General features: G+C 44.3%; 2 protein-coding genes across 2 annotated transcripts; one reads left to right on the top strand and one right to left on the bottom strand.

The window, feature by feature from the left end:
* The first annotated feature begins 83 nt into the window (after nucleotides 1-83).
* Nucleotides 84-11,306, top strand: LOC148814207 (uncharacterized). The gene is made up of 19 exons (XM_088906717.1): nucleotides 84-149; nucleotides 2,530-2,668; nucleotides 2,952-3,094; nucleotides 3,638-3,755; nucleotides 3,865-3,993; nucleotides 4,201-4,427; nucleotides 5,063-5,171; nucleotides 5,648-5,722; nucleotides 6,514-6,653; nucleotides 7,353-7,506; nucleotides 7,623-7,701; nucleotides 8,029-8,118; nucleotides 8,678-8,768; nucleotides 9,018-9,110; nucleotides 9,333-9,361; nucleotides 9,607-9,695; nucleotides 10,418-10,519; nucleotides 10,778-10,869; nucleotides 11,017-11,306. Exons 1-19 carry the CDS (start codon nucleotides 84-86, stop codon nucleotides 11,197-11,199), a joined length of 2,148 nt encoding a protein of 715 aa, XP_088762843.1. The 3' UTR covers nucleotides 11,200-11,306.
* A 189-nt stretch (nucleotides 11,307-11,495) lies between these two features.
* LOC148814208 (polyubiquitin-C) lies at nucleotides 11,496-14,206 on the bottom strand. The gene is made up of 2 exons (XM_088907184.1): nucleotides 14,082-14,206; nucleotides 11,496-13,202 (listed from the first exon to the last, which is right to left on the bottom strand). Exon 2 carries the CDS (start codon nucleotides 13,192-13,194, stop codon nucleotides 11,593-11,595), a length of 1,602 nt encoding a protein of 533 aa, XP_088763310.1. The 5' UTR covers nucleotides 13,195-13,202; nucleotides 14,082-14,206; the 3' UTR covers nucleotides 11,496-11,592.

Consider the following 14,206-nt stretch of genomic DNA (forward strand, 5'->3'; position numbering starts at 1 on the left):
CAGCTTTGAGCGTCTTTAAACCTCCTTGTTTTAGCAACCCGCTTACTTAGCAACGGTATTGGGCTCAGTAAAGCTTTTAAGTAATGGAGAACAGCTTTGCAACCCCGCAGTGGCTACTAAAAGCAAGGACAATCATTGAAAAATCGCAGGTAATCTTAATAATAATTAATTAATAAATAAATAAGCTTTGCGATAAGGTGTGTTGAAAGATGAAAAAGCGATGTGTTTTCCAAAACGGTTCATCTATACCCGTGCAGATTCTAAGATGGTTTATACGCTTTCCTTTCTGTGACCTAAATAAATAAAAAAACTGATTCAATTACGACGCGCCCTGTGTGACTTCTGCAAGCACCGAGTGCCCAGTACCACAGCAAGCACGCACTCACTCGTGGTTATTTTTAGAAGAGAATAGAAAGATTTTTATTAAAAGAGAGTACTTTAGCAAGAGACCGGTCAGGTAAGATTATTAAACATACCGCTCTACGTTTTAAAGTCACCAGCGGGTCTCAGAAAATAGTTTTAATGTATAGTATTTACGTAAACGTTACATAAAAGATCAAAATCTAAATACAAAGGCAAGGTTGTGCCGGACACATGAGGCTGCATTCATTTTCTAGACTGGTTCTTAAGTTTATATTCGGCTATCTGCTGATGATTTAGCCCTGAGAAAGAGAAAGGAAGAGTAAAAAAACAAGGGAAAGCTGTGAGGTGACAGAACAGTAACATGCCTGTGTGAGCAGGCATCTCACCCAGGGCGTGCCCTGCCTTGAGCCCGTTGCTTGCTGGGATAGGCTCCAGCTCCCCCACTACCCTCAACTGGAAGAGCTGGTTAGAAAATGGATGGAGGGATGCTTGGTAATCCAACAGTGAATGCTACTCTGTTACCATAGACTTCGCTGTCTCGTAATGAGGAGATACTTTTCTCATAATTACGAGATAAGGGGGCGATTTTTTTCCCTTGGTGGCAGCGTTGCACTTCTGCAAGTATTCGATATGTTCATGTACTACGTGCAAAAAACTGTTTCTCAAAGGCAGCCTACAGTCTGCTCGAGTTTCTAAACAGGTCAATGGGGAGACGGAATTGTCTCCCACGTGTTCGTCTTTCTCTCTGCTGCCGGTTCCCATCACCCGTTTCCTCTCCTCAGACACCACGCTGGTGCTGGTTCCGCTAACAGCCCATTTGAAGTGCTCAGCTTCTGCCTGTGGTTACACCCATGTGTGGGCTGCTGGCTGACATAGATCTCAAGATTGTTCTACATTCTGGGAAACCTGTATTTGCCAATATTCTCTTCTGGGTTACATGCCAGCAGGCAGCCAAGCTTAAGAAATGGCAGTGACTCCTTTGATATTAATTGACTCTTTGGATGGAACTTTGCCAATTTTGCTGATTTTGTCACTTGAGAAGAAGTTCTTCTTCTGTGGAGGTTTATTTTAGAGAACAGGGAAGGAGAAGTGAGACTGAATAAAGTAATTTACAGTATCATAAACCAGAGGTGGATCAAGGGGAGGCTGCGGTCTGTGGCTGGTTCTTCTTTGTAGGGAACTCCTCTGCAGCTCTGTGAGACTGGGGCCCTGTGTGACTGTGAGACCCGTGTTTCCTTGGCAGCCCCATGCATGCCATCATTTCACTTCTCTTCAGAAGGTTTTCCTGGGGAACGAGACGTATGCTGGCGCAGTGCTTGGCGCAGCTGCCTCACAGGCTCCAGGCAGTGTTTGAGCCCAGCTTGTGTCACCTGTCTGTGCGGAGTTTGCATGTTCTTCCCGTTTTCACAGGGTGCCCCTACTTTCTTCCCCTACTTTCTACTTTCTCTACTTTCTCATTAAAGTTTGGCTTGACTGGTTACTCTGAACTGTTGCTTTCCTGGGGTGAGGGATTCAAAAGGAATTTCACTCTTGGAGGTGCTACGTTCAGACAGTGTGTCTATAGCAGTGGTTCCCAGTCTTGGTTCTTGGGGAGCACTGGTGTCTCCAGAGGTTTCCTCCCACAGTCCTATCCAGGGGGTATCTCACTTTCTTGCCCATTTCTTGCTGAGATAGGCTCCGGCTCCCCTGCAGCCCTGTATTGGATAAAGCAGATTAATAACTCTGTAGTCAGAAATTAGGGTAAGCAAGTTGGGGAGAATTCCATATCTGAAGCTGCAGCAGGTAAGTGAGCAAAATAAGTAAACTGTAAGTCACAATAAGCAAGTAGATCAACTAGGCGTCAACTAGCACTGGTGATTTATAGCTCAGCTGAACTGAAATACAGCAGACACCGTGATGGTCTCAGATAGTTCCAGGACCAGGGATGCCTATGGTGTTATAAACAGAATCGAATAAGCCCAACGGGCTGAAAGGTCATTTCTTATCTGTGACATCTGTGTCTTTCTGATGTTCTGCTCTGAACAGTTAACCCAAGTCATGCTGCAGACATCTTTGCACAATTCTAAATGTTTTTAATTAGGTGTTCAGAATTGCTTTTACCTTACTGGCTGTCCACCTTGACTATTTTAAAACCCCGTCTTTTTCGCTTCTCTCTTGCTGTTTCAGGAGTGGAAGGCTTTCACTGCAGACCTGTTTGAGGCTGTGCAGCAGCAGCAGACAGAGAATCATGTCAGCTTCTTCACTGACCTCTCTGAGGCAGAAAAAGCCCTGTTTCTCGAGAGAGCAGCTAAGGCAATCCGTAGAGGTGAGACTCCACAAGGCTCAAAACCTTATTCTGAGCAGGAAAGTAAAAAGCATTTCTGTACCCCAGCTGACAGTGGAACTAAGGGTGCTTGATGTGTGAAGAGTGTGAAAGTTTAAAGCCCATGATTGTGTCTACACGGGAAATTGAGTGCTTGTCTCCATCTTCCGTTTAAATACGATTTGCATAAAGGTCATGTGGATAGTCCCAAAGTAGACATACATACTTACATACAAGTTTTTCTTTTATGCAAAGCAAAGAGCGTTTACCCCTTTTTTTTGTCCAGGGAATGCCCACAAAGATGTAATCGCTCACATCAGCTCCACCCTTGAGAATATACTGAGCGGTGTTGTTGCTGCACAGATGAGTGACAGCGGGGCTGTGTCTACAAAATCAGATCTCTTCCAGAGCCACGTCAGGGATGGGATGGTAAGCTTGTCAGTTTGGGAAGAGGAACAGTGTGAGTGAATCCCACGCAGGTGTGAGAAAGGTGCCATGACCCCTTTAAAATCTTTATTTAAAAAAATCTTCAGATTACTTTTGTTCAAAAGTATAGGCTTGTGAACCACAGTACATTAAAATTTGCTTTTGAAAAAAAACCATTGTACTATTTATTTTAATATAAATATTTTTAATCTATAAATCTGTTACAGTTACATGTTTTTCTGTTTTGCGGGTAGGCTAATTTTGAAATATGTCCCTTTGGACAAATTTCAGAGATATTATATCACAAGTCTGTGGAAATCCTTCTGCTCAATGTGGAGTTTTGGTGCTAGAAGCATTGGGTCCAGGGGTTGATGCTGTGTGAATAAAGGTTTTTGTCGTGTTGATTTCCACATGGACCAGCATCACACTCTTCATTCAGTGCATGACATTATCTGCAAGAATGAAATCTAAAAATGAAATCCATTGCTAGTATTCGCAGGCTCATTTTATAGTTTCATACACAGGCTTTTACATTTTTTCCTCAAGGTTAATCTCTTACACAAATGGCCAGATATGAAAAGCAAACTGCACATTCTCTTCAATCATCCTTTACCATCGGAAATCCGAAAGGTAGCCTGGAGACTCTATCTCTCCAACACAAAGGGTGAGAAGATACGTATTTGTGTTATATAATTTTTAATATATGACACCAAATGTTTTTAGGTCTTCAGTCAAATGTGACACCTGGTTTTATGTTGTCGTTGACTTTCCAGCCCGGATGGATTACTTGACCCTCATGTCCATGAACAAAGTGAGGTCTAAAGCTGATCTGGACATCTCTCAGCAATGCGAGTCTCTGCTTTTCAGAGAGCCGACGTTCAGGTCTGTCAAAGAAAACACCAGTGAGTATATTTAACTGAACGTAAGAAAGCTTACAACTGTCCTTGATTTTAAATGCACTTACATGTACTGTACATCCCACTTGTGTCGTCTGCTTTTCACTGTTCTCTTATCAGCCTTGTCAAGGGCAATGTTAGATGATAGCTTCCATATGAATCCTAAGAAGTACTAAAGACATACTGCTGTACTGTTAATTCTGTTTTTTGTAGTTGGGAGTAAAGCAATGCGAAATGTGCTATCATATTACCACCGAATTCAGCGTTTTAAGACCAGGCTCCCAGACTCGGAGTGTGTCCTGCTGATCCCACTGGTGGAGGCCAGTGTTGCAGACGCTATCCCCAGTACCTCTGTGGACGCTGTGACCACTCTGCTGGTGGAGGAGTACATCACTTTCATGGAGTGCAGGCCGGCCTTCATGAGATCTCAGAGTCCTGGGGTAGGTCGCTCACAGCACAGGGGCTGCTGAGCTTCCGGTGGAAACACATGTGCTCTCTCACAACAAAGGCCACAACATGCTGCACTGCGACACACCAGTTGTTCAAAGGGTGGCAGTTTATCTGTGACTCTGATCAGTTAATCATGTGCTCGGCAAAAAACGCGAACAGAGTTCCTGAGGAAGACATATGTTTTGCAAAAGATAGGATGTCTAGCCAAGAGGATGGCTGATTTTAATCTGTAGACACCGGGGAAATAAACCAAGCTGCTCTGTAGGTGTTTCGGTTTTCATCAGTATTGAATGCATAAATACTTGACAGGAAGAAATATCTGTAATTTGTTATTTGTGATTTGGTCTATACTTTATATAAGGCTGTTGTCACGACAAGCTGATAAACAGGCCATTGGTCTTTGGCTAAAACAGTACTTTGTAAGCAATGGAGCAAAAAAAACCTCTGAGGATCTATTTTTGAACAGTGCTTAGAAAAGAGTCCTGTGTCTTGAAGAACTGCGAACCTATTCTAGTGACCGGTGTGGAAGTCTAAGTGGGGCGTCAGTGTGTGGGCTGACGGTGAGACGTGCAGAAACAGGTTGTGGATTCGCTGCCCAGCGTGTGACACGTCTGTCGCCCTGCAGGCTCGGGACGGTGCTGGAAGCGAGGAGGTCTTTGCAGAAGTCGCTCAGATGCTCGACCAAAAAGAACGAGAGCTTTCAAACGCGATGCGGGAAATACACGCCAGGCAAGGTTGGACTATCTAGGGCCTTTGCATCGTAGCACAAAAAAATGTGCCGGTTTGAGTGGGGAATAAATAAAAACTGTGGGCGTGCAGTTCACTTGTTCACATATAAGCTATTATTATTTTTTTATATATTTGCTTAAGAGGCATCCTAATCTGGAGTGCCTTAAAATATAGGGAAATTGCATGGAGTGAAAGGGCAGGGTACAATTGTGTAGATACAAGTGAAATGAACTTAATAAAATCTGCTGAGGTTTGCACAAATTGGCTGAGCAACCTAAGTGAGGCACAGACAAGTGAGATAGTGAGAACTTCAACACTATACAGGCAGACAAATACAGTCAGTGAGACAACCAAGTCTGAGAATTAGAAACAGTGCAATACTGCAGAAGAGGTATTGAAGGATCTAGATTTGCACTGAGAGGTCCGAGGCAGTGTGTAAGCGCCTGAGCCTTAGTCTGAGATCAGTTTATTTTCTTCCCAGGTGACAGTCCCCACCAGTCCTTACTGAGAGGAGTGAAGGCAGTTTTGCAGCCCGTTCTTACAGTCTTTTTTGTGGGTAAGGCTTTGAAATGTAATGGTACCCTCCAGGGGCAGTTCCACCGCGTAAGATTTGGGAGGTGTTGCAGTGAGCCCAGGTTCTTTTCACTCCATAGATACCCCTGTAGGTGTGCACTGATGCAGAGTGCACATAGAAATGTCTTGGAATATACTTAGAGCCCTTCAGAGCGTTTGATAAGAGATATATGAGTATTCAAACTGATTGATAAATTGTTCAATATTGTTGAAGCATGGGTTTTCTTGACTTCGGGCAATTACAGTATCGCTCCTGAAATACCACTATTGGCTGTTTAATGATGCTATGACCTTGTTTGATTTTGCACGCTGCATTTTCCAACTCTGGTTTAAATCCTGTCCCCCACCTCCAAGTGAAAGTAGACAGCAGAAAACTTTCTTTATCTTTGCAGAGACTCTTTGTTTCTGTGCTCTGCTGAGCAGTGAGAAGGCAGATTGTGAAATCACAAATAATGTTTGATTTTCTGTTGATGTAAATTACATTATTTCTGTACAGTCATCTCCTGGAGTGGGCTGTGCTTTTTTTTTTGCTTAGGATTATGTCCTCCAAGTTGGACTTGGAGTTACTGATAAGGAATGTAAGGTATAGTACTGTAGAAGGAAGGGACAATGCTCTTTGCCTAAAATGTTTGCGCTCTGTGGCAAATTGTTGCAAAGGGTGGTGTAGCATATAAAAGACTGACTGATAAGGAATGTTACTGAAATTTATAAATGAAAGTATATAAACCACTGATTCATCATCATTTTTTTTTTCTCTGTAAATTTGCTTGTCAGGCTACTTGAACATGACTACACTACTTTATATCTGGGACCAATACATCATAGGAATTGATAAACCTTCATACAGCTGTGTTCCAGCATTTTCGTTTGCTTTCATCCAGCTTCTGAAAGATCACTTGCAAGCCTGTAGCACGGTGAGTTAATATTTGTCACCCTGAGCACATACACACAACATCCATTATTAAGCACTGAGCTGGTTCCCCTGAGCAGTATATGAAGTTTACAGCAGAAAGGCTTGAACCTAATCTTGTACGTTTCTCCTTGCCTGCGTATGTAAGGTCTTTTCATGTATCTCTCTTGACCCCACCCCCATGCTGCCTCCCAATCTACACCCTTGCAGCAGCTCCCTAGCTCATTCCTCACAATATTGAAGGGGGTTAGGGCTGCCATTCCCTCAACTAGGCAAGACACACCAAATACTTTACATATCTCATCCATCGATCACGTTCACTAGGATCTAAACAAACTACTGAAAGGCGTTTTTTTTATTAAGCATTGTGAGTATTATATACTTGGATTTCCAAATGAGACTTCACCTGGATATTGCTTAAAACAAAGATTTTCTAGGCTTTCTTTATCAAGAACAATCGCCCTGTCCTTTCAACCAGAAATATAAATGGGAACTCCGGTTTTTGCTGAATGCTAACCAAAAAAATATGACCCAAAGGACAGATTTAATGCCAGGGGGAAGGGATTTTTGGAATATTTTTAACAGCATTTTTTTATTCATGTCAATAACAGTTCCGTTGTCTTTGTCCCTGCTGTAATTTAGACCTGAGCGAATGGGGGATTTTGTGTGTCTCGGGGATTGATGGAAACTGTCTTGTGATCAGGAAGGGGAGCTGGCTGAGGTGCCGAAGTCCCGCGGCCCAGCTCTGGTCGTCCAGCAGTTCCGGGGGGTCATCAGCAAACACTTTCACGGAGATCTGTACAGCGCACTGACGAGGGATGAGGCTGAAAGCTTCCCCATTCTGGATCCAGTTCAAGGTCGTTATTCTCTGTTAATTCTCCACCTTGTGCGCCTCTTGAGATGGCTTGGTTTACACAACAGAAGGGATCTGTTGGTAGGAGCTAACACCTCTTTCATTTTCTCTTTTCCTCAGCCTTTTTCCCCCCATGGACTCATTTGTCAAGCAAAGAGTTGCCTCTCCGAACCCGGCCTAAAGACAGACGACTGGCAAGGTAAAATAGATTATAGCGTCCCGCGGCTGTCCAACTGCCAGCAATGCAGGTGTGGAAGTGTCTCTTTTGACGTTGACTTGTGACTGCAGTTTTATTGTTAGTGCACTATTTTGTACATACATTTATGCAAGAACACATTAGACATCTCCTATGAAATTGGGAAGCGTGCTGTCCTGCCCCCTGCTGGTGACTTCACTGCATTGACGTGTATTTAACGCTCGGCACTAGCGAGGATCTGCTTTTTCGTTTCCATGTCATAAAGCTGTTAACTTGTATGAAGCTCGTGTGAGAACCTGCTGAGACCTGTGCTGTCGTTCCTCCTTCCAGGGAGGAGCGGGCAGCTCGTAGGGCTGACCAACAACAACGAGCAGAGCGAGAGGAACAGCTACAAAGACTCAGGGCAGAGGAAGAAATCAGGTGCTGCTGATATAACTGGAGTTTAGATTCTCCACAGGGCAATACAAACGGATTTGCCTCTTTCTCTGAAACAGTTATCCAGACTATTTAATATAAATGTTAAATACTTCACAGAAATAATTCATTTCTAGACTTTAGCCGTCTTACTACAGGTTATTCATATAAATTAGTGACTCATGCAACAATCAACTGCTTGTACTGGAACAGACAGTGGTGGCGCAGTGGTGCCTCACAGTGCCGGAGCCTGGAGTTCAGTTCCTGGGGTGCTGTCAGCATGCAGTTTGTATGTTCTCCCCAGGTTTCTGGGTTAATGAGCCATGGTGAGAGTACGTGTGTTCGTCTGTGTTTGTGTGTGCCCTGCAATGGGTTGGCGTCCCATCCAGGTGTTGTATCCCAGTGCTTGCTGGGACAGGCTCTGGCTCCCCTGCGACCCTGTACTGGATAAAGTGGTTAGAAAATGGGTGGATGGATGGAAAAGACTAGTGCAAAATCTGAACTGAGTGTTTTTGTGTCCCCAACACTGTTTTTATTATTATTATTGTTGTTGCTAATTTCGAAGGAGCCAAGAGGAGAGGCTGCAGAGACAGCTGGAAGAGACCAAGCGTGTCGGTAGTGAACAGAAGCTTTTTTTGGAAGAACAGCTGGCTCAGGTACAGAATCTGGCCCACTGATGCCTCCGTGAATTCAAGACATTTTTTTTGCATCATTGCTAGAGAAACAAGCTTATATCTTAAGTATCACTTTAAAACTCTTAATCCTCGTCTTCAAATTTTTTACATTGCGGCAAAAAAATATTTGAAATGAGTTGCTGATACTGGTAAAAACGTGCCGAGTGTGTAAGTTCTGTTTAGAAGAGACGTGCATCTTCTAGTTTTTTTCTGTCTGTGGTTCTTTTTCAGGAAAGACAGCATCGCTATGAAATGCAGAAAAAGGCAGAAGAGCAGATTAGCCAGCTACAGGCTGAGATAAAGAAGATCAGAGAGGAAAAACTGGTAGCTATCCCTGGGAAAACGATGTAGCCAAACCTATCCTATCCAGTGCACACTTATTATCACAGTAATTATTTTAGCAGAACAGAGGGGAGTGCCGAGAGGTGACGTATCAGTCACGAAGAATAGAATCAGTGATTTTAAAACATTCTGAAATACACATGAATGATCACAACTTCGCCATGAATATCGATGGAAAAACAGCTTAAATTTCTTCTTTCTTAGGTCTCCACTGATATCTACACAGTCAGAAGGTAAGCCTATTGGATTGGTCTTTTGTTGGAGAACGTAACTCCCCAGAGTAACCTACACAAGTGCTGTAGATTATTGTTCATGTAAAAGCCCTTTGTAAAGTTACTACAGCCCTTTCAGATCGTTCCCTAAACGTCTTAAAGATTCTCTTAACGATGTTGAAGGTTAGCTTTGCGTTCTAACCCTTTTTAAGTGGGTAATAGGTCACCACACACATGCCTACTGAGGGCTCTTGTTTGTGTTGAAGTTTTGGAACCCCACCTCCATCTCCAGAGTCGAAGACCTCTCGTCTGGACCGTCCTCCTAGCCCAGCGCCACAGCACGCACCACCCCCAGGTTGGCAGAAACATTTGCACTGAACACCCGTGTTACAAAAGCACACGCTTCATGTCGGCAAAATGTCTTGCGCCCCCGTTTGAAATTGAGGTCCAGTATCAGTTTGTTACGTCCTGCCAGTTACACAAGACACATTTTTAGCAACCTCATTAGATCAAATTTAAGTGTCTTGCCAGTTTAACAGGTGTTCTTCAGATGATCTTGGGGTCGTGCAACATTAATTTTTAAAACACCAAACTGGTCCCTTGAAGTATTTTGACTCACTCTTCAAGCGCGGACAAATCCAGTCAAGTAGGACAAGTCATTCTGGACTCATTTCATCAGGGGGGTCTCGGAGAGCTCCAATCCAATTAGTCTTCCAGTTCACCAGTTTTTAAAGGTTGGCAACAGCATTAAGACACTGATGAATCCAGCAAGTAATCTCTTCAGTTAATTCAACTCTGGTCCTAGAGGACTGTAGAGTACTTACGTTCTACACCGGCGTCCTGGCCAAATTTCCCATTGGCCTTTACTAATCATAAATGATCAGCACATTATTTAAATAATTTAATTGATCATATTGGAATGTCAAAATTTGTGATTTAACGACGACCTACTGTACAAAACCTGCTGGGGCTCTTGAGGACCAGGGTTTGACATCCTTATATTAGATGGTGTTCTACACTTGTGCATGAATAGAGCAACATGATTGCTATAACTCTCATGTATTTTACCCACCTCAGCTGTGCCCATTGCAGTGTCTGCTGTCAGGCAAGTGAATGGAAGGACTCCTGAGAGTGTGGCTGCTGATCTCCTCCAGGCTGTAATGCAGACTGCCAACACCAGTGAGTTTACTTTCTTAAAGTGTCATTTGAAATACAGCATTTTGCCTGTTGTGCACCTTGTTACTCCAAAGATTTAAGAAATTTCAATATTCAGCATTACCTCCCTTGATTATAAGCTGCAACAATTTCTATCCCCATTAAGGATATACATTAAACCCATCAACTTCTGAGTAAAAACTAGCAAGATGGTACAGAAAAGTTTCAGATGGATGTTTGCAGTTGCCGAATCCCAAGGTAACCCCTTATTTTCTATTCCAGTTGTTAATGGGCACAATATGGAAAGAGAAGAACTCGATTCCTCGACACAAGATCAGCTTCACAGTTACAGAGAAGCAGTCAGAAATGCAGAGGTATGGGGAATGTCAAAACATTCAATTATTCTTCAAAACCTCATTACATGCACTTGCTATGCTCTAGGGAGTTTAAATAACTCAGTCTGTTTATATAGACGGTTTAAAAAAATCCATAATTTGATTGCGTTTAAAATATTTTAACAGTTGGAAGTGTGTGGCCGATACCTGGATGCTGATGAAGTGGAACACATGACTGAGCCGGTGAAGTCCGAGCTAAAGAAAAGACTAGCTGCTGCCATTAAAAGAGGAGTTGAGGCCCGTTACAGGGCCCAGGTCACGCAAGCAAGGAGACTGCTCCCAGAATCCTTCAACCACATAACATGCTGAATGACGGGTTTCATGAGGATTTTAAATTTTGATGTATAAACATCTTGCAAAAACATGTTTTACTTTTAAACTTTAAGTAAACTTCATTTCTTTTTTCAAGTCCCAACTCTTGCTTTACTCCCTCTTGAAAATTTACAAACTCCTCTGTAAAAAAGTTTCCAAATAAAATTGTCACCATTGCAATTACACTGGTCAAATCGCATCCGTTTTGGTAAATCGGATCAATCTTATGGTGGTCACCTTACCACCCCCCCACCACCAATATTTAGCTTTCAAAAGAACACCCCAAACATCAATTCTGTTCAATACTAATACTTTATTAACATATTTAAAATGAAAAAATTAAAGAGGGAAAAAAAAATGTAGCGTAGTATTGATAGTCATCTCACAAAGTCACTGTCCCCCCCTGAGGCGCAGCACCAGGTGGAGCGTGGATTCTTTCTGGATGTTGTAGTCGGACAGGGTGCGCCCGTCTTCCAGCTGCTTGCCAGCAAAGATCAGCCTCTGCTGGTCTGGGGGAATGCCCTCTTTGTCCTGGATCTTGGCCTTGACGTTCTCGATGGTGTCACTGGGCTCCACCTCCAGGGTGATGGTCTTGCCTGTCAGCGTCTTGACAAAGATCTGCATGCCACCCCTGAGGCGCAGCACCAGGTGGAGCGTGGATTCTTTCTGGATGTTGTAGTCGGACAGGGTGCGCCCGTCTTCCAGCTGCTTGCCGGCGAAGATCAACCTCTGCTGGTCTGGGGGAATGCCCTCCTTGTCCTGGATCTTGGCCTTGACGTTCTCGATGGTGTCACTGGGCTCCACCTCCAGGGTGATGGTCTTGCCCGTCAGCGTCTTGACAAAGATCTGCATGCCACCCCTGAGGCGCAGCACCAGGTGGAGCGTGGATTCTTTCTGGATGTTGTAGTCGGACAGGGTGCGCCCGTCTTCCAGCTGCTTGCCAGCAAAGATCAGCCTCTGCTGGTCTGGGGGAATGCCCTCTTTGTCCTGGATCTTGGCCTTGACATTCTCGATGGTGTCACTGGGCTCCACCTCCAGGGTGATGGTCTTGCCTGTCAGCGTCTTGACAAAGATCTGCATGCCACCCCTGAGGCGCAGCACCAGGTGGAGCGTGGATTCTTTCTGGATGTTGTAGTCGGACAGGGTGCGACCGTCTTCCAGCTGCTTGCCGGCGAAGATCAGCCTCTGCTGGTCTGGGGGAATGCCCTCCTTGTCCTGGATCTTGGCCTTGACGTTCTCGATGGTGTCACTGGGCTCCACCTCCAGGGTGATGGTCTTGCCCGTCAGCGTCTTGACAAAGATCTGCATGCCACCCCTGAGGCGCAGCACCAGGTGGAGCGTGGATTCTTTCTGGATGTTGTAGTCGGACAGGGTGCGCCCGTCTTCCAGCTGCTTGCCAGCAAAGATCAGCCTCTGCTGGTCTGGGGGAATGCCCTCTTTGTCCTGGATCTTGGCCTTGACGTTCTCGATGGTGTCACTGGGCTCCACCTCCAGGGTGATGGTCTTGCCTGTCAGCGTCTTGACAAAGATCTGCATGCCACCCCTGAGGCGCAGCACCAGGTGGAGCGTGGATTCTTTCTGGATGTTGTAGTCGGACAGGGTGCGCCCGTCTTCCAGCTGCTTGCCGGCGAAGATCAACCTCTGCTGGTCTGGGGGAATGCCCTCCTTGTCCTGGATCTTGGCCTTGACGTTCTCGATGGTGTCACTGGGCTCCACCTCCAGGGTGATGGTCTTGCCCGTCAGCGTCTTGACAAAGATCTGCATGCCACCCCTGAGGCGCAGCACCAGGTGGAGCGTGGATTCTTTCTGGATGTTGTAGTCGGACAGGGTGCGACCGTCTTCCAGCTGCTTGCCGGCGAAGATCAGCCTCTGCTGGTCTGGGGGAATGCCCTCCTTGTCCTGGATCTTGGCCTTGACGTTCTCAATGGTGTCACTGGGCTCCACCTCCAGGGTGATGGTCTTGCCCGTCAGCGTCTTGACAAAGATCTGCATCTTTCAATCTGCAATTTTAATTAAAAAAAAACACCACATGAGGAACAGATCTATTTCATAATGTTGCAAAAAGCATCTACAGATCTATTTAATTTAAATAAGCAGTCACCATGGTCTTCTCCCCCAGACATGTCTACTTTGTCCCGCAAGCACAAAAACACACCTCTGTATTGATCGGTCTAGATCTACGCAGCATCTCTGAACTTGTAAGGGAAATTCAATGACAATGAAACAGCTGCTCACAACCAAAAGCAAAACAAACGGTCATTTCAATGGAGAATGATTTCCGAGCTCAGATCAGCTCCAGCTCCTTTAAATGTAGATTAAATATTAAACCGAAAAAAACTCTTCTCTGGCATGTAGACGAGTCTCTAAACGGGTTATTCACAAAATGGCCGGTCAGCTGCCCGCGCACATTTTGAATACGCAACATTACCCATTAATACATCTTAGAGAGCACCGTTACTACACAAACATGATTATAATGCACGTCCATCTACGCAAATAATATCGTTAAAAACGTTAGTACGTCTTGCCAGTGGAACTACCCGACCTTTGAGTCACTGGCGGAATGAGTCAGCACTTGAATTACAGTAAATCGAAACCATCACAGCGGGACGTTTTGTTAAAAAAAAACACACACAATCACGCCGATTGAAATATTATAGGAGTTATGGTCTTACATTATATCGAAGGCGTGATAATTCATGTTCTGTACATAATCATATTAACCATTCTCTTTAAAAACAATACCATCTATACCCCGTGGAGTAGACTGAAATCGCTACTCTCGATGCGCAATATTAGAATAAAACTAAAATAACTAAAGCGAAAATAAAAAAAGAAAAATTAAGAATGATGGAAAGTATAGGAAAGGCGATACTTACGTGTAACTTGCGTGACTATATCGTTGAAAATGTACCAATATCGCCGATGACTTCTCTATCTCTAACCGTCGAAGCCGCCTGTTCGTATTTATAGAGAAACTCCACTGAGTCATTTTACTATCATA

Source organism: Atractosteus spatula, chromosome 27 (genome assembly GCF_055471065.1).
Source record: "Atractosteus spatula isolate fAtrSpa1 chromosome 27, fAtrSpa1.hap1, whole genome shotgun sequence".
Lineage (NCBI taxonomy): Eukaryota > Metazoa > Chordata > Actinopteri > Semionotiformes > Lepisosteidae > Atractosteus > Atractosteus spatula.

Coding starts and splice junctions, on each gene's coding strand:
- LOC148814207 (XM_088906717.1), top strand. CDS start 84: ATGGAGAACAGCTTTGCAACCCCGCAGTGGCTACTAAAAGCAAGGACA. Junction 2,669..2,951: donor AGCTAAGGCAATCCGTAGAG/GTGAGACTCCAC, acceptor TTTTTTGTCCAG/GGAATGCCCACAAAGATGTA. Junction 5,172..5,647: donor GGAAATACACGCCAGGCAAG/GTTGGACTATCT, acceptor TTTTCTTCCCAG/GTGACAGTCCCCACCAGTCC.
- LOC148814208 (XM_088907184.1), bottom strand. CDS start 13,194: ATGCAGATCTTTGTCAAGACGCTGACGGGCAAGACCATCACCCTGGAG.